Below are 23,376 nucleotides of genomic sequence, written 5' to 3'. Positions count from 1 at the left end.
AAAAAAAAAAAAGGTTAGAAAGGGTAAAAGAACATAGACTTCAGATCTGGACAATGAATGAATGAATGAATGGAAATGAGTATTATGGACAGAGAAGTCTAAGTTTGAAGTGTTTGGGTCAAATAAGAGAACATATGTGAGATGTACAGCAAATAAAAGGATGGTGGAGGAAGTGAAATGGTATGGGGGTGCTTTGGTGCTGGTAAGGTGGGAGATTTACACAGAATGCAAGGAATAATGAACCAGAAAGGTTACCGCTATTTTACAATAACATGTGTCCTGTGGTCAGCACTTGATTGGTGCAAATTTAATCATGCAGAAGAACAATGATCCAAAGTATACTTATAAGTTATGCAAAACCTACCTACAGAAAAAAAAAAACAGGAAGCTGGAGTACTGTGTCTTTTATGGGCTTGTCAGCACAATGAAGGATTCTTTAATAAATGTGAAGTTTTATACATAGAACAGATACACACACACACACACACACACTTTCTGAACCGCTTGTCCCATACAGGGTCACGAGGAACCAGAGCCTGACCCAGCAGCACAGGGCGTAAGGCAGGAGGGGGAGGGGACACACCCAGGATGGGACGCCAGTCTGTCGCAAAGCACCCCAAGCAGGACTCGGACCCCAGACCCACCGGAGAACAGGAACTGGTTCAACCCACTGCGCTGCTGCACCCCCCTAGAACAGATACATGAAATATAATGTTACAACATTGCCAATGCATTGATTATCATTTCTGATCAGTTTACTACTACCTTGGTGAATAAAAGTATCAATTGCTATCAAAAACAAGAACATTTCTTTGAATTTCTGATTCAAAACTTTTGAACTCTGATGTGTGTATATATATATGTATATATATATATATATACTATAGGCATAGCAGTTCCCATATGCAAAATCAAATTAACGCTAAAAGAACTGTGATTTATGATTATTTTGTCAGTGGAAAATCAAACGAATGTTTTTCATAGCTCTTGCGGGAGTACATCTTACTAGAAACACACAAAGTCTGAAGAAGAGTAACAGTACTGAGAGATGAACCTTACACAGCCGCTACTCCGCCATTGTATGTGAATGTTTGTGTACCTTATTTAAAAAAAAATGTAGGACAAGGTTCTCAGGATTCACCTATCCTGCGTATGTCTCTTTCTCTAATGTAATGCACAAATTGTATTTTCGTTGAGATGTTGTACGTCGCTTTTGGAGAAAAGCGTCTCAAATGAATAAATGTAATGTAAGAGTAGAAATCGAAATATAATTGTGTTTGATGAAATCAGAGAGGAAAAGTTCAAGCAGATATTTTTTTTTTACAAGCCAAAGGTAAATATAGAAGCCAAAGCGTCGTCAACACAGTCGCTTTAAGCGCAGCTGCTCCGTTCGCCCGTAAATAGGATGCCACCTATTTATGTTCGTTCTGGTCGGTGTATGGTGTCTGCGGGCTATTTATACTTTGCCGTGTAGACTGGTATGACGTACAACATACTTACAGTTTCTAAATTCTACTTTTTAAATATAAACGCGAATGAAAAGGAGTAAGGTAGTGGTTTATGGGAACTTTAAATTCGTTTTCCGCTCATAAACTGAAATACTTTAAGAAGACGGCTGACGGAAGCAGAGCGCCGGGTTAGAGTCTCGGTTCCGTCCTCAGCGAAGACGCCCGTCGGCGACGCTCCGGGGCCCATGGCTGCGAGTGGATGGAAGGGCTTCTTCCTTTCCGCCTTTGACTACAAGACGGAAAAATATGTCATTGCAAATAACAAGAAAGTCGGCGTTCTCTACAGACTTGTTCAGCTGGCCATTATCGGCTACATCATCGGGTAAGCGGTACTACTGCGCTATTCGTTGACGCAGTGATTCATGATTGTTTCGCGTGTACAAACCCGGCTTGTCACTGTCGTTCGTGTAACTTGTCACAGATGTACCGCGTCTCATTTCTAATCATGTAACAATATGGTAAAAATGGAGAAAAGCTACAGACTTTAATTGAAGAAACACCCAAGTTACGAGTAACCGCCGCTTCTTGGACCTGTGTGTGTGGGACGCCGCCTTGGAACTTCAAGCAGCTGACTAAATTAATTATTAAAATGAACAGTTATATCTACTCACTGAACCCCTAAACATCACGAGCAATTCATCTTAGTTTTTGGTAAAAGCTTGTCTGACAGTGTTCGTTTATGTTATGTTCTGTTATCCGTTTTTTCATCCTGCTCTCATCGGTGAAACGGGATCCGATCAAATAATCAGCAGACAGTCATTACTTCCAAACATATATTTTCAGGATTTAAATTACACCAGAACTAATCAGTGAACTGAAAATCTTTTCAAAGATCATCAAAGATTCAATCCTGAAGGCGCACGCAGTTGCTTTTTCTATCTTCGCACGGAGAGTATTTGTTAATATTTCAGTAGTACCAACATTCGTAAGTCATTACTTTTCTCCAGTAACGAGATCTTGGATATTTTCAAAACTTTCTATGAGCTTAATAATAGCATTTTTCATTTCTCTTCACTGCGTTTCATAATATGAATAGATTTTATGAATAATGACTCCCTTAATTTAAATAGGGGGGTTCGGTGGCGCAGCGGGTTGGACCGGGTCCTGCTCTCCGGTGGGTCTGGGGTTCGAGTCCCGCTTGGGGTGCCTTGCGACGGACTGGCGTCCTGTCCTGGGTGTGTCCCTACGCCCTGTGTTGCCGGGTAGGCTCCGGTTCCCCGCGACCCCGTATGGGACAAGCGGTTCAGAAAGTGTGTGTGTGTGTGTGTGTGTGACTCCTTAAATAAATGCGGTAAAGAATATTACTGTAGTTGTCCTTTTGCAAAACATATTCTTCTTCATTATACAGTGCTGCTTGAAAGTATGTGAACCCCCTGACCCTTAGTTTTACCATATTATGTAATGAGAAGCGGTGTTTCTGATGTGACATAATAGGTGTGTAATGAGCAATTTCATGTTGCTTTAAAGGAAATCATGCAGGTAGTAGAAAAAAATGAAGTAGTGCAGGTACAAAAACAAGTGAACCCCAAGTTACATTGGTCAAAACAAGTTGGTAAGTGGAATCAGGTGTGTAAATAATAATCTTTTTTATTTTCTAAATTTAGATTTTATAAGTTTCATATTTTGTACAAGAATAACGACCATCCCTATAGGGTTCACATATTTCCAAACAGCACTGTATGTCTCTGATGGTGGATTTAGGTGTTTCTTGCCTGCACAGGTGGGTGTTCTTTACCAAAAAAGGCTACCAAGAAACAGAAGAATCTATCGAGAGCTCAGTGATGACTAAACTGAAGGGCGTGTCCTTCACCAATACCTCAGATATGGGGATCCATCTGTGGGGGCCTGAAGACTATGTCATTCCTCCCCAGGTGTGTGTAGACGGGCTTCATGTGGGCATTACAAGGTTCTTTATGGCCTCTATCAGGCATTGAAATAAAGTGTTACTAAACCTTGTTTTATACTAACATACCCGGTATACAGTAAGTTGACATACAATTGGTATTTAAGTAGCAAAAAGTATTTTACAAGTGAAGTGTAAATTTACTATAAACAAAGTAGTAGGCTGACAACAAGTGGTCTGTTCCTCCATTTTTTTAAATCAGAATCAGAATGACTTTTACTGGCCAATGAACTGATGCATGGAAGGAATTTGCTCTGGTTCTAGGTGCCTCCAGTATTTACAGACAAACAAGCAAGGATAAAAACAGCTGACACAGAATTACAGAATAAATAAATAACATATTTACGGAGTATACAAACACAAGAGTATAAATAGTCGTATAAGTACAAAAAATGTAAATAAGAAGTAAATTACAAAATTCATACTGACAGAAAAATCTGCACAAGAAATAAACAGAATTTGCATTTGACAGTTTATTTTGTCAGGCTTTGTCAATTTTTTTGAGTCTTTTTGAGCTTTACTGATTTGTAACAGCAAGGATGGTAATAAATACTGTGTTACATATTCTTAGACAAGAATATTGAATTCTTTTTTCCTTTTCAGGGGGAGAAGGTTTTTTTCATAATTACAAATTTTATCGAGACACCAAACCAAATGCTTGGATACTGTGCAGAGGTATGTTAAAAAGTAGACTGAATACTTGCTTCCTAATGCCTTCCATTGGTGCAAATGCTTTCATTCTAGGAGCTCAGGCACTACTGTACTGCCACTAACATACTGCTTGGGGCTCACCTAAAACACTTAATAGCTGCTGGTTGCGGTGATGATGCTATCACTTTTTTTTTTGTCATCCCTAATAGGGAATCACCAGAGGGGTCACACACACACACACACACACATTTTCAGAACCGCTTGTCCCATACAGGGTCACAGGGAACCAGAGCCTAACCTGGCAACACAGGGCGTAAGGCCAGAGGGGGAGGGGACACACCAAGGACGGGACGCCAGTCCGCCGCAAGGCACCCCAAGCGGGACTCGAACCCCAGACCCACCAGAGAGGAGGACCCGGTCTGACCCGGTCCAACCCACTGCGCTACCGCGCCCCCCTTTTCAGAGGGGTCATATGTTAGTTATTGACATAGTACTTGCATCTGATCTGTATGTGACAGGGCCTGTGGTTTTCTTTAATAACCTCAGTGAGTCAAGTCAGCTCCTGTGAGTTGTGATATCCTGAAAGATCAGACTATATAGTGAATGTGCTCACTTCTCCAATGCAGAGGAAATCAGCAAACACAGCACTGACTCAGTACTGAGAGCATGGCATGCCTAGAGCTATGGCTTTAAAGCCAGGTAAGCATTGACTGTGCCAGAATGATAATTGGATCGGAGTTTTAGGGCACAGAATTTAAGTCTCAAACTTGTGTGTGTTGGCCAGAACTGATGTCTTCATTTTATTTTTCACTTATGTGTCATTTGTGAATAATTTAACCCTATGCTTTATACTGTTAGGTATATAAAGTGAGAGAAGTTATAAATGTTAAACTACAGATAGACAAAATAATGGAATTATGAATTCTGATGAACTATTAAAGAGCAGGACCACTGCTTGCCATCAACCGACCCCCCAGAGGACTCAATGGACACGAAAGGATACATACCACGACATATCTGGCACAGTGTATAATTGTTGACCGCAGGTTGAAGGTATCCTTTGGTTTTATCCAAAGATAGACCAGCCCAAATGTAGGAAAAATAAAAATATTGGAATAATGGAAGGTGATCGGGATTAGTCTATCCTGAGTTTTGTGCACCTACTCGTGTGATGAACATCGGTGCATAAAGTGGAAGGAAACGGTGGCACAGAGCATGCAACACTGCTGTCTCACAGTGCCTGGGTGGTGCGAGAGAATGTGGCTTTGATCCCTGCTTAGTCTGTGTGGAGTTTGCATGTTCTCCCTGTGTCTGTGTGGGTTTCTTCTGGGTGCTCTGGTTTCCTCCCACAGTCCAAAGACATGCTGTTCAGGTTCCCTCATATTGTGTGAGTGTCACAGAGAGTGTGTTCCACTGATGAATGGATGAGTAACCCATTGTACATAGTCTATCTAGCAGTGTAAGTCGCCGTGGTGAATAAGGTGTGAGGGCTAGTAATGCTACATAGTATCCATTGTAAATTGCTTTGGAGAAAAGTGTTTGCTAAGTGAATAAATGTAAATGGAAAAAACTAGCTTTACTTAAGAATCACTTGTCTGCAACTATGTCTCTCTTTCTCCTAATGTAATCCACAAATTGTATTTGTCTGATATACACATCACTTTGGAGAAAAGCATCTGCTAAATGAATAAATGTAAATGTAATGTAAATGAATATATCGGAATATGTTCTTTTCCACTGCTTAGGGGTACAATTTTGTCCTTTAGAAATATTTCTTTACAGTATTTTGTTTTTAGTAACTGTCATTTGAAATGTTTGCTGGTTCCTGCCGGTGAACTTCAACATGCAACCACAGCTCCTCTTTTACAGAGGTGGGCATAATTTTTGACAGGTTTCTCCCTGACATATAAATAATTTAGGAGTATTTGTGACATGAACACCGGTGATTCAGATGCTGTTCATTTAGTTTCTTTCAGACTATGTGTCACGCACCCCAGGACAGGAGACAGGAGGTAGGACCCAAGTGTGGGATTGTTCATTCGTTTGTCTGAAGGGCAAGACAAGACGTGTTCGGGGACAGGTGTGGAGCATAGAAACAAGGGGTGCAAGGCGTTTCAAGGGATGTCCGAGATCGGGTCATAGTCCAAAGCGGGAGTCGAGACTTGGGGGTGAGGATTCAAAGCTGGGTCGGTGAGGCAGGAAAACAGGGCATAGAAGCAGGTTGAGAACGCAGAGGAGACGCTTGTCTCAGAGAGATTCCGCAACATGGGAGTGGTGGTGTGGCTTCCTTTGTACTCGGCTTTGCTGATTTCTGCCTGGTGCATAAGGCTGGGGTGCTGTCAAGGGCGTGACACTGTGCCAGCTGTCATGTGTACTTTAGAGATGTGCTGATCATCAGGCAATACATTACCAGACTGTCGAGCTGATTGTCAGACTCCTTTTATAACAGACGCATACTGGTCACTGCTATTCCACTTATGACTCACTTGTTCAGCTACCTCTGTAATTGTGACTGCTTCAAATTCTTTGTTCTTGTTTACGTGGTTTTCCATTAACTGCAGAATTGCAGAGGATGGTGCGATATGCATCTATTTTTCACACTACATAAAATTTTTATAAAATATATAGGAGTTAAAGGGGGTGCGGTGGCGCAGTGGGTTGGACCGCAGTCCTGCTCTCCGGTGGGTCTGGGGTTCAAGTCCCGCTTGGGGTGCCTTGCGGTGGACTGGCGTCCTGTCCTGGGTGTGTCCCCTCCCCCTCCGGCCTTACGCCCTGTGTTGCTGGGTAGGCTCCGGTTCCCTGTGACCCCGTGAGGGACAAGCGGTTCTGAAAATGTGTGTGTGTGTGTGTGTGTGTGTGTGTGTGTGTGTGTGTGTGTGTGTGTGTGTGTGTGTGTGTGTGTGTGTGTGTGTGTGTGTGTGTGTGTGTAGGAGTTTTCTGAAGAGGTTGGGGGCATTGGGTAATGAACTTCAAAAAGAGCAACAGAGAGACATTGTAGATCTCTAATAAACATTAGTCTGTTGAACAAACCCTATACCCCACTTGCAGACCATTAATGTACTTAGGTACTCTTGTAAGGAGCATGTGCCATATCTTAAGCTGCTGTGTTGCACCGGCAGTGATGTCATAAATCTTGTGTTTACCATGTCTCTTGACTGCATCAAGGCTGTACCATGTAAGTTTGTGTAAGTACACTCTATGATGTTTGTATAATGACGAAATTGCCGAAAGACACATTTTTCTGAACATATCCCTGTTGTTAAGCAACACATGTCTGTACTGTGGTCTAGTTGGTCGGACTGTTTTCCTGCTGCTTTTCATGAATTCACATGCTTTAGTTACTGCTTTAAGCAAAGGAATTCGAATCACTTTATTCGGGAAGTTTCTTGATGTTACCTGGTCATGCAGCTTACTGGCATCCTGAGAGTGAGACCCTTTGAGAGCAATGGAGCTGTACACTACTACTCTTTTCAGGTTTTAATAAGATATTGATGTATTTACAAATATTTCAAGCAAAATTAATCATGATGTTAAATAGTGATGTTTACTTCAAGATTAAAGGTAGATTTTTGCCCCTCAGTTGTTCTATGCAGATGTTCCGATTTCCATCAAACAGCCATCACAGAAATAAAGTTTCCTGTCAGTTGTTTTGGTGGAGCAATACAACCGCTTAATTTATACTTGTCTCTGCAAGGAGTATCTACAGAATGCCACCTTAATCTCACAAAAATATTGCCTTTAAGTTTACTGCTTTGTTTCTGGGGCATGGCAACCAAAGACAACTTCCCTTACATGGGATTCCACTTGCAGGGCCACCTGGCACAACTGTACTTTCCATCTAGGTTTATATTTACAGAAGGGCTTTCAAATGTAAACTGTTTCACTTCCATCCTGATTTTTTAGTGCATAATTGGCATGTAACAAAAATACTTGCTGGCAACTTCTGACTAGACATAATGCAGCCCCTAACAGTGTTTACAGATGACACTGTGACCCTGATGCTGTCTTGCTAAGCACACCATTTTGTTAAACATTGATCTGTCCAACTCATCAGTATTTGATGTTTCCTTAGAGTATTAAGGTCCCAGATGGTCGCTGCAGACAAAACACAGACTGCCCAGAAGGAGAAACTGTCTTGGCTGGTCATGGTAAAGCATGTATCCTGTTTTCTTCTGATTTTAAAATGTCCTTTTTACTGACATTGATAACTGTCGTTGACAGAAATGTATAATCGATTGGCTACAGGATGGAACATTTTCTAGTTTTTTAATGAACTGTTTTTTCTGACAACCCCTCTAAAAAATTGACCCTGCTTAAAAATGAATCTCATTAACATATAATCAAATGTTTTTCCATTGGTTCCAATAGCAGTTTATACTCACCTAGTTTCACACCTTAATGTGAAACAGGAAAAACAAGGTATTTTAAGAAATGGCTATGACAGTCAAATTCAACAAGTTAGTGAAGAAAGGTAAAGGTAAGACCACCAATCTTCTCGATAATTTCCAGGTAAAGGTAAGTTTTACCTTATATTCGGTACTTTGCAAACAAATATAACAACCTTGCAATTTGTAAATGTCCAAGTATGCGTGTAGTCCAGTTGCTTTTGTCATCAGTTTGATGTTTAAGACTGGTTTTTGTAATGTCTTAAACTGTTTTAATATATGTGGTTTCTATGTCAGGCATTAAGAGTGGCCGCTGCTTGAAGAAACACTGGAACTCAACAGGAACCTGTGAGATATATGGGTGGTGTCCAGTAGAGAGAGGCAGTCAACCAGAGTAAGAGCATTCTCCTACTGGTTAGATGCTCTCCAACACATAAATCATCTCTCACAAAACTTAAAAATGAGCATCTTTACTGTTGAATATATAGAAACAAAAATATAGATTCACAATATATGTATAAACAATGCATTCAGAAAATATTCAGACCCTTTCACTTTTTTCATATTTTTTATGTTGCAGCCTAAAAATGCTGAAATTGTTTAGATTAATTTTTCTTACACTCAGTACACCATAATAACAAAGCAAAAACAGGACTTTGAAATTTTTTGCAGATTTATTAAAAATAAAAATCTGAAATATCTCAATGACATTAGTATTCACACCCTTTATTTTATACTTTGAATCACCTTTGTGAGGGATTACAGCCTCGGGTCTTCTTGGGTATGATGCAACAAATTTAGCACAACTGGATTTGGGGATTTTCTGCCATTCTTTTCTGCAGATCCTCTCCAGCTGGGGACCACTGGTGGACAGCTATTTTCAGGTCTCTCCAGAGATGTTCATTTGGGTTCAAACCCGGGCTCTGGCCACTCAGAGACATTCACAATGGTGCTTCACCATTGTGATGGTATTGTGCAGGTGATGAACGATGCGTGTCCTCCAGACATGACACTTAGTATTGGTTTCATCAGACCAGAGAATCTTGTTTCTCACAGTCTGAGAGCCTTTGAGGTGCATTTTCTGCAAACTCCAAGCGAGCTTTCATGTGTGTTATGAAGGAGAGGCTTCCGTATGACCACTCTGACATAAAGCTCAGATTGGTGGAGTGTTGCAGTGAATTTTATCCATCTTCTCACAGGATCTTTGGAGCTCAGCCAGACTGACAACTGGGTTCTTCTTCTCCCCACTTGGCTCAGTTTGGCCGGGTGGCCAGCTGTAGGGAGAGTCTTGGTTGTTCCGAACTTCTTCCATTTAAGAGTTATGAAGGCCACTGCGCTCTTGGGAACCTTCATTGCTTCAGAGGGTTTCTTGTTGTCTTCCCCAGGTCTGTGTCTTGACACAATCCTGCCTCTAAGCTCTGATAGCAATTCCTTTTACCTCCTGGCTTGGCTTTTGCTCTGATACACGTTGTCACCTTTAGGACCTTATATAGACAGTTGTATGCCTTTCCAAATCATGTCCAATCGATTGAATTTATTACAGATGGACTTCAAACAAGGTGTAGAAACATCTCAATGATGATCAGTAGAAATGGGATCCATCTGATTTGCATTTTAAGTGTCATAACAAAGGATGTGAATACTTACATTTATTCATTTAGATGATGCTTTTCCCCAAGTTTCTTTTTTGTAAAAAACTTATAATGATTTATCTGTTTTTTGTAGCTGAATAATTTTCACTAGAGCAATTTAGGGTAAATACCTTGCTCAAGGGTATTACACCAGTAGGTGAGATTCAAACCAGCAACCTTTGGATTCAAAGGCAGCAGCTCTAACTGCTACACTATCAGCTATCTAACTGGTTATGGCAATGTGATATTCCTGGTTTTTATTTTTAATAAATTTGAAATAATTCTAAAATCCTGTTTTTCCTTTGGCGGGGGGTGTGACGGGCTTGGCCGGGTCCTGCTCTCTGGTGGGTCTTGGGTTTGAGTCCTGCTTGAAGTGCCTTGCGAAGGACTGGTATCCCCACCCTGGGTGTGTCTTCTCCCCCTCCAGCCTTGTGCCCTGCGTTGCCAGGTTAGGCTCCGGCTTGCCACGACCCTGCTTGGGACAAGCGGTTTCAGACATTGTGTGTGTTTTTGCTTTGTCATTGTGGGATACTGAGTGTAGATTGGCAAGGGAAATAAATAATTTAAATTATTTCAGCATATGGCTGCAACATAAAAAAATTGAAAAATGAATACTTTCTGAAAGAACTGTATATGTAAGTTGTGAATTGGATGTCTTTCAGCAAGAATATGACAAAGAGCGATGGCTTTTCCATTGGTACAGTTTCCTTTTTTTATATTGACTGATGTAATCAGAAAATATGACATTAATGTGTACTCTGGAGATGGCAAGTAAATCAGTGTTTTGTTCTTCCTAGGGTACCATTGTTGGGGAGAGCTGAGAACTTTACGGTCTACATAAAGAACTTCATCCGATTTCCAAGGTTTGAATTTTCAAAGTAAGTTTTGCATTCTGTTGTTTCACTTCGTAAGTGCTAAGACATCCTCAGGGAGATGAGATTACCGCTGGAAAGTTAGCAACACCTTTGACTTACAGAAATTTCACATACCCATGCATTCAGGTCCGCTGAAGCAAAATTATTAAGTTGCATAAAAACTATAAATTAATTTAAAAAAAAATTAACTGGATATTAGAGGCTATAGACAAAGAACAAAATCCAAGAATAAAGAATTAAATCTAAATGCTGAATAATTATATCTATTAATAGATAAGTCAGTCATTAAGCTTTATCTTAATGATTCCTTTCCCTTTGTCTGCAGGTCAAATGTTCTCAACACAACTGATGACCAGTATTTAAAGAAATGCTTGTATGACAGGACCCAGCACCCATACTGTCCAATTTTCCGTCTTGGAGACCTGGTTAGTTGGGCAGGTCACAGCTTCCAGAACATGGCTGTTGCAGTAAGTACTGGGAGTGCTGCATGGGGTTTCCCATCATCATTCTTGTAGGAATGATGGAATTCTTGTTCCAAGATTATCAGAAGGAAATAAATAACATTTAACCTCTGCATAGCAGACATAATTTCATTCACTGAAGTTGCTCTTTATCTCTAGTAAGTGGAAGTCTTATTTTCATTTGTGTAAAAAAGAGAAATCAGAGCATGTTTCAAGACCACCAATGTCATGTATGGATGTAGATATTCAGACAACATGCAGACATTCAAACCCCTAACAGACAGGACCTGATATGAACCCAGGTCTGAAACCATAGCCAAGGAATTGTAAGACACCTGTGTTACCTACTGCACCGCTGTGCCACTTACAATAGGAATAGGAGCAAGTCATTGTGTATCGATGATGATCATCATTGCAAATTAAATGTTTTGCCTTTTAAACCCATGAAAATAATAAACAATGGGGGGGAAACCTGATTATCAGCCTTTATTACCTGTCACAGTTGGAAGAAAAAGGTAAAAAGGTGGAGTGTGAAGTGACATGGAGAGTGGTAGGAGAGCAGAGTCAGTTTGTATGTCACCTTGAAGTTTGAATCATATTCAGTTGCATTTCGATTGTCTGGAGCTTCTACCTACAGTTTGTATTTTCCTTGTTGACAACGATAGAGAAGACTGATGGTGTTTGTAGCTCGTGTTGTTGATCCACATGTCCAGGTGTTCGCCGAGCTTGGCATTTAGATTGCAAACGTTTCATCACTAGTCGAGGTGACATCATCAGTGCATAAAGTGTGTAATGTGGGTTTGAATGTCAGTCTTTATATAGAGTCCACAAGCTGGAAATTTCCTCGACTTCAAAATGAAAAGCCGATGATCAGCCAATCAAATTAAGCCGAGAAACGTTTGCAATCTAAATGCCAAGCTCGGTGAACACCTGGACATCTAGACTCGTTGGCAGCTCCCCCTGCTCTGTGTTTTTACTCACTTGCGCTGGTCACTGCATGCTCACAGACGATTTGTCGACTAAAATGTCCTACTACATCATTGAAGTATTTCCCAGTCTAAATTGGATCATTTTTCAAAACTAATTTCCACAAAGCAAATGTCAGTTAAGTATATTATAATTTTTTTAAAACTGTTTGGTTAGTCCGGGGGATGCGGTGGCGCGGTGGCGCGGTGGCGCAGTGGGTTGAACCGGGTCCTGCTCTCCAGTGGGTCTGGGGATCGAGTCCTGCTTGGGGTGCCTTGTGACGGACTGGCGTCCCGTTCTGGGTGTGTCCCCTCCCCCTCCGGCCTTAAGCCCTGTGTTGCCAGGTAGGCTCTGGCTCCCCCCAACTCTGTACAGGACAAGCAGTTCAGAAAATGTGTGTGGTTAGTCTGTTTGCCCTGATAATCTCTTGTGTCTGATCAGAGTCCTCTACCCTCTGCTGTGATGCAGTTAAAATAATTTCTTTAAGTTTTTAAAACTAAAAACTTTGCAGCCAAGTCTAATTTGAGCAAAGTTAGCTTGTAAACTTATAGAGTGTTAAGTAGCTTAATTAGGTACACAGACTTAGCCTGAAAGTTTCTGATCTGTGTTTACAATGCCCTGCTCTAGTATGTTTGAGAACTGAAGTTAATCCAGTTAGCTATAGTAAAATATCAAGCAGTATTAATGGGCAAGATTCTCAATTTCTACAGTTTCCTGTAGTTTATGAATAAAACAGGTTGGCAAGTAGACATTAACTGTAAACATTTGCTTTGGTATAGTTAATAAGTTAATCTGTGATTGTTACTGCATGTAAATGATATCCATCCTCCTGCAGGGTGGGTCCATTGGTGTTATCATAGAGTGGAACTGTGACCTGGATAAGGGTTACGACAGCTGCCATCCACATTACAGCTTCACTCGACTGGACATGAGTTCTACAGCCAACTCCGTTACATCTGGATACAACTTCAGGTTAGACCAGTTGTAGAGTGATCAAATGTGAAGTAACCAAATAAAGTAAAATAATGGAGAGCATACTGCATCAAGTAAACATGCTGAAACTTGTGAACCATGAACATAAGTACACTCATTCTTCACATAACGGGGTCAGTGTTTTTTGTTGATAAGCGCTCCTGTAGTAACACTCTTGAGCAAGGTACCTGAATTGCCCTGCTATATAAATAGGTAAATAAGTAACAACATTGTACATTATATACATTATACACAGTTAATAATAATAAGAAAAACTTTTTTGTAGTGATAATTGATAAAAATTGTTCAAATGAAAAGTAATATCCCATATTGCCTTCCCCTTAGCATGATTATGCAGATAAGTATGTTCTGTAATTTTCTTGAATGTTTATTCCATGTTTTTACTTTGTTGTTCTGTTGAATGGCTGCTGGCTGCTCTGAAGTTTTGAATACGTGCATGGGTACTGGTAATGTCTGCTGTGTCTATATTAAGATTACATAAAGGGCATGTATGGAAGTAGTATGCCCGCATAATAGGCAAAGAATCCATTGTACTCAGTAAGAAGCCTGTAATATGATAAAAATTGTATATATTTTAATATAAATACAAATAACTTTTCATGGTTTTGTGGTGCATTATATGAGGGTTGAATGTATAGCAAATGCATATAAAAACAGCTCATCAGAACAGTCTCGGTAGAGACAGTAAGCTAAATGCCATATTACTGTCATGGTCTTTGTGTGTTCTTACTCCAGGAATGCACGATATTACAAAAATTCAGCTGGGCAGACTTATCGTAGTCTGCTTAAAGTCTACGGCATCCGTTTTGACATCTTGGTACATGGAAAGGTATGATGACTATCATAACTATGATTCTTACTGTAATGTTGTTTTTGTCAAAACATTTAAATCAGTGTTTGTTTTACTTTCAGGCTGGAAAGTTTAATATCATCCCTACACTAATCAATATCGGCTCAGGTCTTGCTTTAATGGGTGCTGTAAGTATATATGATATGTTAATATATGTTTGGTTAAAGTAATTTGCTATAAAACCTAAACTGGCTTGTGATCACCTCAGAGTGCAGGCTTGGATGTCAGTCTAGGCAGTTCTAGAATTCAAAATTTTCAATTGGAAATTCAAAATTCCAAGTTTTCTAAGGGGGGGCACAGTAGCGCAGTGGGTTGGACCGGGTCCTGCTCTCTGGTGGGTCTGGGGTTCAAGTTCTGCTTGGGGTGCCTTGCGATGGACTGGCGTCCCGTCCTGGGTGTGTCCCCTCCCCCTCCAGCCTTACGCCCTGTGTTGCCGGGTTAGGCTTCGGCTCCCCATAGCCCCAGATGGGAGAAGGGGCTCAGATAGTGAGTGTGAGTGTGAGTGTGAGTGTGAGTGTGAGTGTGAGTGTGAGTGTGAGTGTGTGTGTGTGTGTGTGTGTGTGTGTGTGTGTGTGTGTGTGTGTGTGTGTGAAGTTTTCTAAGAATGGTCAAAACCACTAAAAGGGCATTTGAAGAAATATAGTCCACTGTAAGCAGAGTCATGGCCTAAATATTAGTGGCCCATATTTTCAGAACTCAAAATACAAAGTGGGGCACTACTTTTTGAGTTAGTTGTGCATTCTGGCTGTCTCAGGACTTGAAGGATTTTTATCACACTCCGGAAGTGTTCCGTCTCTGTGTTCGGTGCAATTGTATTGATCATGTTCTAGCAAATATTAGACAGAATCAGTCTCCCCATTTGAGAAACTATATCTGTTCACACTCACACATCATCTGAACTGCTTGTTCCTTACGGGGTCGTGGGGAGCTGGAGCCTAACCCGGCAACACAGGGCATAAGGCTGGAGGGGGAGGGGACACACCCAGGACGGGACACCAGTCCGTCGCAAGGCACCCCAAGCAGGACTTGAACCCCAGACCCACCAGAGAACAGGACCCGGTCCAACCCACTGTGCCACCGTGCCCCCCATATCTGTTCAATAAAGGAATAAATTTATTTAGTCCTTTTATGTTTCATATGTTTTACTTTCTTATGTTGTGGAATCAGAATGGATTGAGTCAGGAATTCTCACCACTGATCAACATATTTTGGAGTGTTAACTTTAAAGCAGTTTCTTAATTACAAATAAAAAGACAATTATTCACACATTTTGTTAATTTACTGTACATCTAAATGAAAGCAGTGCAATCAGTTGTCATTAGGTGTAAATCACTGGAATCCACATGTGTACAGTTTTACCTGAGCAGTGGACCACCACACAATGGCCTGTTGTATTGTATTGTGTTACACCTGAAAGTCTGGAAGGGGTGAGCAACATTTGGTACTTGGACCCTGAGAGGTTAGTTAGTTTAGTTAGCCTGCACGTTTCTTTTTTGTCTCTCTCCCATATCCTCTGATTACTTATGAACAGTCTACTACCAAACTTCCTTCATTCTTTATTTTGAGTTTGCTTTTTTTCTGCTTTGTTTATATAGTTAACAAAAGTCCATCCATCCATTTTTGTGAACCACTTGTCCTGGTCAGGGTCGTGGGGGCCCAGAGCCTATCCTGAAATCAGTGGGTATAAGGCTAGGGGTGGGGTACATCCTCGATGAGACAAAGTTAAGAAGAATGCATTGTAGAAATAAATTGAAATATCCTAAATATAAATCCACCCGGGGGGCATGGTGGCGAAGTGGGTTTGATCCGGTCCTTCTTCCTGCTTGGGGTGCCTTGAGACGGACTGGCGTCCCGTCCTGGGTGTGTCCCCCTCCCCCTTCAGCCTTGCACCCTGTGTTGCTGGGTTTACATTTACATTTACATTTATTCATTTAGCAGACGCTTTTGTACAAAGTGACGTACATCTCAGCAAAAGTACAATTTACGCAGTATACTGAGAGGAGACACAGCTGCAGACATGAAAGTCTCAAGCAAACCTAGCTTGTTCCCTACCACTTGTTGCATCGATGTTCATCGTTCAAGTAGGTGCATAAGACACAGACAAATCCCGATACCCACACCAATTTTTTTTTTTTTTATTAAATATTATAAGATACACAAATGAGCAGTACAATACCAGAGTAATGGCTGAATAAAGGTTGTATCTGGGGATGCTTCTGGAGTTACGATGCGTGAACAGTTACACCATAGATGACCTGAAGAGATCTTGGGCGAAGTGGATCTGGAAAAGGTGGGTTTTCAGACCCTTCTTGAAAACAGACAGAGTTTCCGCAGTTCTGAGTGACAGGGGAAGGTCATTCCACCACAACGGACCCAGAACCGAGAACCTCTGAGCTTTGCCTTTCATGCGCGGGACCACCAAGCGAACAGAAGTAGATGAGCGAAGGGGCCTGGCTGGGGTGTACCGGTTGATCAGGTCCTGTAAATAGCCAGAAGCAGTTCTATTGATGCATTTGTACACAGTAACCAGGGTTTTGAATTTGATACGGGCAGCTATCAGAAGCCAGCGCAGAGAGATGAGTAGAGGAGATACATGGGAGCGCTTTGGCAAATCAAACACAACTCGTGCAGCAGCATTCTGTAGAAGCTACAGAGGTTTGATGGCATTAGCAGGAAGGCCACACAGAAGAGAGTTGCAGTAGTCCAGACGGGAAGTCACCATGGCCTGGACAAGTAGTTGGGTGGAGTCAGTAGTGAGGTAGGGACGGATCCTACGAATATTATGCAGGATGTATCTGCAGGATCAGGTTGTGGCTTCAATGTGTTGAGAGAATGACAGACTCGCATCAATCGTTACTCCCAGACTCTTAGCAAAGGAGCTAGGCAAAATGAGTGAGTTGTCCAGCTTGATCGAGAGGTCGTGACAGGAGGACAGGCCAGCTGGGAGGTAAAGAATCTCTGTTTTGGAGAGGTTGAGTTGGAGGTGGTGATCATACATCCATGAAGAGATGTCCGACAGGCAAGCAGCAATGCGTGCGAAGATGTCTGACGCACCAGGTGGAAAGGAGAGGAAGAGCTGGGTATCATCAGCATAGCAGTGGTATTTGAATCCATGGGAGGCTATGACCGGACTGAGGGAGGAGGTGTAGATGGAGAAAAGAAGAGGACCCAATACCAAGCCCTGCGGAACACTGATTGAGAAAGGCAGAGGAGAAGAACAAGAACTCCGCCAGACCACTTGATAGGATCTGTCAGAGAGGTAGGACTCAAACCATCTTAGTGCCGCACCTTTGATCCCAAGCTGGTTAAGAGAGGAGAGTAGAATCCAGTGATTTACAGTGTCGAATGCTGCAGACAGAAGGGCGGTCTCAGTGGAGTGACCAACTTTGAAACCAGACTGATAACTATCAAGGAGATGGTTCCGGGTGAGGAAATCGGACAGTTGATCACAGGTTGTCCGCTCAAGGGTTTTGGACAGGAAGGAGAGGAGAGAGACCGGTCTGTAATTTTCAACCAGATTGGAGTCCAGGGAGGATTTTTTAACAGAGGTGAAATTAGAGCAGTTTTGAAAGCAGCTGGAAAACAGCCAGAGGAGAATGAGGAGTTGATGATCGAAGAGATGAAGGAGGAGAGTTGCAGGGAAATGTTTTGAAGGAGTGATAATGGGATCAGATCAAGCGAGCAGGTGGTGGCTCTGCGCAATATCAGGAGGTCAGCGCCTTCAGATTCAAGAGAGCGGCTTGAAGTTGGAGAGGATAGCTTTGCAGGGTGGTCCAGTGCGAACCAGGCAGGTTGATGATGAGAATTTATTAGTGATCGCTTTGACTTTGTCTCTGAAAAACAAAGCAAAGTCTTCAGCAGTGAGAGGAGAGGGAGAGGAGGTGGCGGGGGACACAGAAGGGATGAGAAGGTGGCAAAGAGCCTGTGTGGTTTTTTTGGATGCAGACTGTATTTTGTTGTGGAAGAAGGAGGTTTTAGCTGAAGAGACAGCAGACTAAAAAGCAGCTAAGAGTGACTGGTAAGCATCCAGGTCCAATGGAGTTTTGGATTTACGCCATGTTTGCTCTGCAGCCCGCAGTTTGGTCCTGTTAGCACGTAACGTATCAGACAGCCATGGGATAGCAATGGGGTGTGCTGGTCTAGAAGACAGAGGACAGAGAGAGTCAAGGGTGGAAGATAGGGCAGAGAGGAGAGTGTTAGTGGCATCATCCGTAGACAGATCTGAGAGTTGTTGAGCAGGAGGGAGAGCGGCCAGAGTAGCAGAGGCAAAGCAGGAAGGTGAGAGAGATTTTAAGTTGCGGCGAAGAGTTAGTGGTGAGGGAGGGTTGAAAGGAAATGAAGAAGTGGTCAGAGACATGCAGTGGCATGACTGAGAGAACGGGACAGCCACAGTTGCAGGAAAATACAAGGTCAAGACAGCTGCCCGCTTTGTGAGTAGCAGGGGATTGGGACAGGGAGAGATCAAAGGACTGTAGGAGCAACAGAAGGCCGCTTGCATGAATGTCATCAACATGCAAGTTGAAGTCACCCAGGAGAATCAGCGGAGAGTTGTCCCCTGGCAGAGAGCTCAACAAGATGTCAAGGTCGTCCAGGAAGCGGCCAAGAGGGCAAGGAGAGCAATAAAGGACAACCACAACAAGAGTAATTGGGGCAGTGATAGAGACAGCATGGCATTCAAAGGAAGACAGATCATGCAGGTGAAGAGAGAGAACAGAATATTCCCACTGGGGAGAGATGAGCAGGCCTGTGCCTCCACCTCTGCCAGAGGAACGAGAGGTGTGAGAGAAGGAGTAGTTAGTAGAGAGTGCTGCAGGTGTGACTGAGTTGTCTAGGGTGATCCAGGTTTCAGTAAGGGCCAGGAGGTCCAGTGAGAGATGGGAGGCATAGGCTGGTATGAAGTCAGCTTTTCTCACAGACTGAGAGTTCCAGAGTCCCATAGAGAAAGTAAAGCAAGATGGAAGGTTTGACATGTGAGGATAAACCAAGATTGCTGTAGCAGCGAGAGCGCCCAGGTCTCCGGCAGTGGCGAAATCGCACGGCTCGCTTACCGCAGAAGAATTTGATGGCCGACATATTGGACGCCTGTTCCCTTGAGGACAACTGTAACGGTGGCCTTCCTCGGTGGAATGACTCCCGCAGGTAGACTCCCTTGTCTTTGCACCCCAAGTCTTCGCACCAAGAGGCTGCTGTAACTGCTGCTGCTACATGTCACTAGCTGCTATTTAAACCAGGCTACTGCCTATCAGCTGACTTCCTAATCGAAACTGAAACTACACCAACAATGGCAACCAAAACAAACAACCAACCAGACGCGATTAATCGAACTCATGGAGTCACGCCCACTACTGGACACAGAAATGATTTGGAGAACAGTCGTCTTAACAAACCACTAAATACTACTTAACAAACAAAATAACTACAGTGCCACGGAACGCTACACAAACACACAACCGATTCTATTTATCAACCTGCACAGCTACATGACACGAATGTGCGACGGGAAAAAGCGGTAGCAAAACAACTACACTTACCAGAAACACCACAAACAGCAGCGACGCACCTCCAACGCAAAATATATTGCACAAGAAGGGCGGTCAGGAAGGAGAGACACCGGTCTGTAATTTTCAACCAGATGGGGTCCAGGGAGGATTTTTTTTTTAACAGAGGTGAAATTAGAGCAGTTTTGAAGGCAGCTGGGAAACAAACCGGGTTCTCCAGTTTGCCGCGACCCCACTTGGGACAAGCGGTTTCAGACAATGTGCGTGTGTGTAAACCGCTGGTTTAAAAGATGTCCCACAAATTGATAGTGTACCTCCAAATGAGATATTAATGTTGAGGACCAAATGATATTCAACAAAGCTGATAAAATGTTAGTAAAAAGTATAAATTAGGGAAGAATATAAAAAGATTTCAAACACTTTAAAATTCCCCTAGAGCAACTTCAGTACTATGATAGAGAAGAAAGAATATGTCACAACTGGGACAAGCTATGGCAAATATTGCAAATAGTTCAGCATATGATAGGTTTGCCACAGATGAGAAGGCAGTCAAGGCAGCATTTCTGGTCACCATCAGAGAGACAACCAATCCAGACATTATGCTGCTGATGGAGATCTTTAAGCAAGCTGTTGGAGTTTCCAGTTTACGTTTATTCATTTAGCAGATACTTTTCTCCAAAACAATATACATCTGAGAGAAAAATGCAATTTTTCTGCTCAGCATTACATAAACAGAGGAAGTTCCTTGGGACAGTTCCTTGGGAAGAACAGGTGGAAGAGGCTAATGAAACCCCATGGTAGGGTACAAGGTAGGGTACCCTATTGGTAGGTAACGCTAAACCCATGGTAGGGTATGAGGAACTGCTAGAGCAGAGCTGCTCAAAAGCCTGGAGGGCAAGTTGTGTGCCTGTAGCAATAGGCTCAAGGGCTTTGCATGGAAATGTTTGTGTCAAGCCTATAGTATTCTTCATACCACAGTCAGACAGAGAAGGGCTGCTATGAAAGTTGTTGGTGAGCTTCAGTGAAGGCATCTGGATGGTTCTGCATGAGAGAGGAGAGCTGTGGGTTTAAGGTAGTATTATCTGGATGTAGGCTGGGGACTGATTAGTCCTGGTTAGATTGTCTGAGTGAGTGTGTCTCATAGTGAGTGTCCCAGAACACCCAGTGATTTCAGCTTACATGACTGATCAATCCAGCCATCCAGGTGGATCTCAAGACGTATGAAATATCTGTGTAAACAACTTGTTATTGTTTAGTTTGAAAACATTTTAGTTTTTCTGACATTGCAATATATGTTATGTTGATCAGTGATAATACTTCCCAGATAAATCCATTTTGATGTATAATGTATGAAAATGATAAACGCCAAAGAGGGTAGGTACTCATCTTAGAGCCACTGTATAACAGAAATCCTGACTAGGATATGTATTATGTTGTTGGTGAACAAAGAACATATGGAAAACTAACAAAGCCTGGACTGCTGTTGTTTCAGGGAGCCTTCTTCTGTGACTTGGTTCTCTTGTATCTTATGAAGAAAAGCACATTCTACAGGGAGAAGAAGTTTGAACCTGCAAAGTATGGTTAAGACGTTTCTAACTTTTTTTATGAACATGTAAGCAAGAAGAGTTCCTATTCACTTCAGATTTGGAAACAAATCCATGATCAAACGTGAAATGGGAGCTTTTGTGTTCTAATGAAAGACGTAGATGTGTACATGACATCAGCTTTTATGATGCCTGTAAGGACTTTTTCTGCTGCTTTTTATGAGTGTACAAGAAAACACATCCTTGTCTGAAGGAATTGTTTTTCTGTTCAGCTTTCTCTCTCTCTAAGGTGTATTATACAAATTCTCATTTATTCATTTAGCTGACACTTTTCTCAAAAGCAACTTACAATTATCACAAGCTTATAATTATTTACCAATTTATACAGCTGGGTAAGTTTACTGAAGCAATTTAAGGTTAATACCTTGCTCAAGGGTGCTACACCCAAAGGCAGGGATCAAACCTGCAACCTTTGTGGCCATAGGGAACAGCTCTAACCACTACACTACCAGCTATACCAATCAAACTGTAAGTGCCATATTAATGTGCCTGTGTCCTTTCTGCCATACTCCTCTGCAGGAATGACAAGAAAAGCACAGAGAGTAAGGTAGTTGTTGACAAACAAATCCAGGAAGATGGGAGCTAACAGTCGCTTCTGGCAGAAAGATATGCACTGGGAGCGTCTGTCAAACACAGCTTTGAAACAGAAATTGGAACCCACACCAGGCTGATTGATGTGCTGGTATGTTGACCCTCCCACCAGCCTCCTAAAAGTATCAAACAGGAGGCATCACTCTGGCACTCTGTAACGAACCAGGAAAACAGACTTTCTTCCTCAGCTGCCAGCTTGGTGATGCTACACTCATCCTCCTGTCATTATGCAGATACTACTGAAACTGTGAAAATTTTTACCAATCCACATTTTTCCCCATTTATGACTATATTTTTGACTACTATTTTTATGTTATAAATTCAGTCATTCCCAACCTGCCCCATTTCAAAAGAAAAAACTGGTCTAACCAGTTTGCATTGGAGAACAGAAGGGCAGATGGCTTTCACACAGGATCTGAAGGTACTGCCCAAAGACCTACATCATACGATATATATTCACTGCACAAAAGATGTTTCCTCCAGTAAAAAAAAAATATATATAAATGGCTTTCTCCTTCCTCCTCTTCCTTCTAAGAGCCTCCACCCTCCTCAATATAGCTAATGGGAAAGCTAAATTAAAAATGTACAGTTTTTTTAAGATCCTGACCAATTTGCAAATTGGAGCAATGATAGATATTGCTTGCCAGGCATGATGCCAAAGAGCAAATTCTTTAACTGGTACCTGTATATGATTTTAATGCCACAGCTGTATTCTTGTTTTGCACGTAAAGTGCATTCCTTGTGTCACGTTCCCCACATCCGGCACATCGGCGACACCTGGTAATAAAGAGGGAAGCCGAGGAAGCCCAGACGCGGAACCTTGTTTTGCCTCGTTTCCCTGCGAACCGTGTTACCGAGAGACCCATTCCGACTTCGACCCTTTGCCTGTTTCTTCCCGACCACGTTCTTTGCCTAGCCCTTTATACTACGTTTGCTGATCGCCTGACCCTCGCCTGCCCCTCGACTCTGATTATGGATTCTGATTTGGCTTCCGCGCACGTCGATCCGAGAACTCTGCACTTGAGTCCGTCTGTGCTACGCGCAACCGTGACAGAAGGTTCCGCCTGCTACCAGGACTCAGCAGAGTATGCGCAACTGTGTACAGCGCTCACCAAGCAAGACGAGCTCACGTACAGGGGTGAGGAGGGGGACTTCGACCGGTTTGTGGAGACAGCTATCGCCATTGACAACCTTGGCAGGAGTCGACAACCCCTGGGGACCAGACCAGCGGAGGACCGGCTCAGGAAAGAAGAAAGGAGACGGCGCCAGGTGGGGAGACTGTGTCTCTATTGTGGGTCCCCGGAGCATCTCCGTGCCGCGTGCCCTGAGCGGCCACCTCAGGGGACCTCCACAGAAACGAATGCGAGTCCAGGGGAGCACCGGGGACAACTACGGCTGCTGGTGAGTCTTTCCTGGGGGGCAAGCCGGGTGCAGACGAGCGCCCTCATAGATTCCGGAGC

At 42.6% G+C, this 23,376-nt stretch overlaps 1 protein-coding gene across 5 annotated transcripts; it reads left to right on the top strand.

Moving 5' to 3' along the window:
- The first annotated feature begins 1,444 nt into the window (after nt 1–1,444).
- LOC108938269 (P2X purinoceptor 5-like) lies at nt 1,445–22,862 on the top strand. 5 transcript variants are annotated; one of them, XR_003797937.1, is made up of 13 exons: nt 1,445–1,830; nt 3,229–3,379; nt 4,015–4,086; nt 8,135–8,210; nt 8,745–8,841; nt 10,876–10,956; nt 11,279–11,420; nt 13,216–13,352; nt 14,109–14,202; nt 14,286–14,351; nt 21,214–21,296; nt 21,845–22,337; nt 22,833–22,862. XR_003797937.1 is itself a non-coding variant. In XM_029255269.1 (12 exons), the coding sequence occupies exons 1-12, from the start codon at nt 1,694–1,696 to the stop codon at nt 21,909–21,911; spliced, it is 1,203 nt and encodes a 400-aa protein (XP_029111102.1). In that variant the 5' UTR covers nt 1,445–1,693; the 3' UTR covers nt 21,912–22,729. The 5 variants fall into 5 exon arrangements, 1 of the variants encoding a protein (XP_029111102.1); XR_003797938.1 differs by lacking the exon at nt 22,833–22,862 and having other exon boundaries at nt 21,845–22,007; nt 22,242–22,729; XR_003797939.1 differs by lacking the exon at nt 22,833–22,862 and adding an exon at nt 22,648–22,726 and having other exon boundaries at nt 21,845–22,007.
- Nucleotides 22,863–23,376: the final 514 nt, after the last annotated feature.

This window comes from Scleropages formosus, chromosome 10, assembly GCF_900964775.1.
Source record: "Scleropages formosus chromosome 10, fSclFor1.1, whole genome shotgun sequence".
Taxonomy (NCBI): Eukaryota; Metazoa; Chordata; class Actinopteri; order Osteoglossiformes; family Osteoglossidae; genus Scleropages; species Scleropages formosus.
This window is presented reverse-complemented; position numbering and strand designations above follow the sequence as displayed.

Coding starts and splice junctions, on each gene's coding strand:
- LOC108938269 (XM_029255269.1), top strand. CDS start 1,694: ATGGCTGCGAGTGGATGGAAGGGCTTCTTCCTTTCCGCCTTTGACTAC. Junction 11,421..13,215: donor TCCAGAACATGGCTGTTGCA/GTAAGTACTGGG, acceptor ATCCTCCTGCAG/GGTGGGTCCATTGGTGTTAT. Junction 14,203..14,285: donor ACATCTTGGTACATGGAAAG/GTATGATGACTA, acceptor TTTTACTTTCAG/GCTGGAAAGTTTAATATCAT.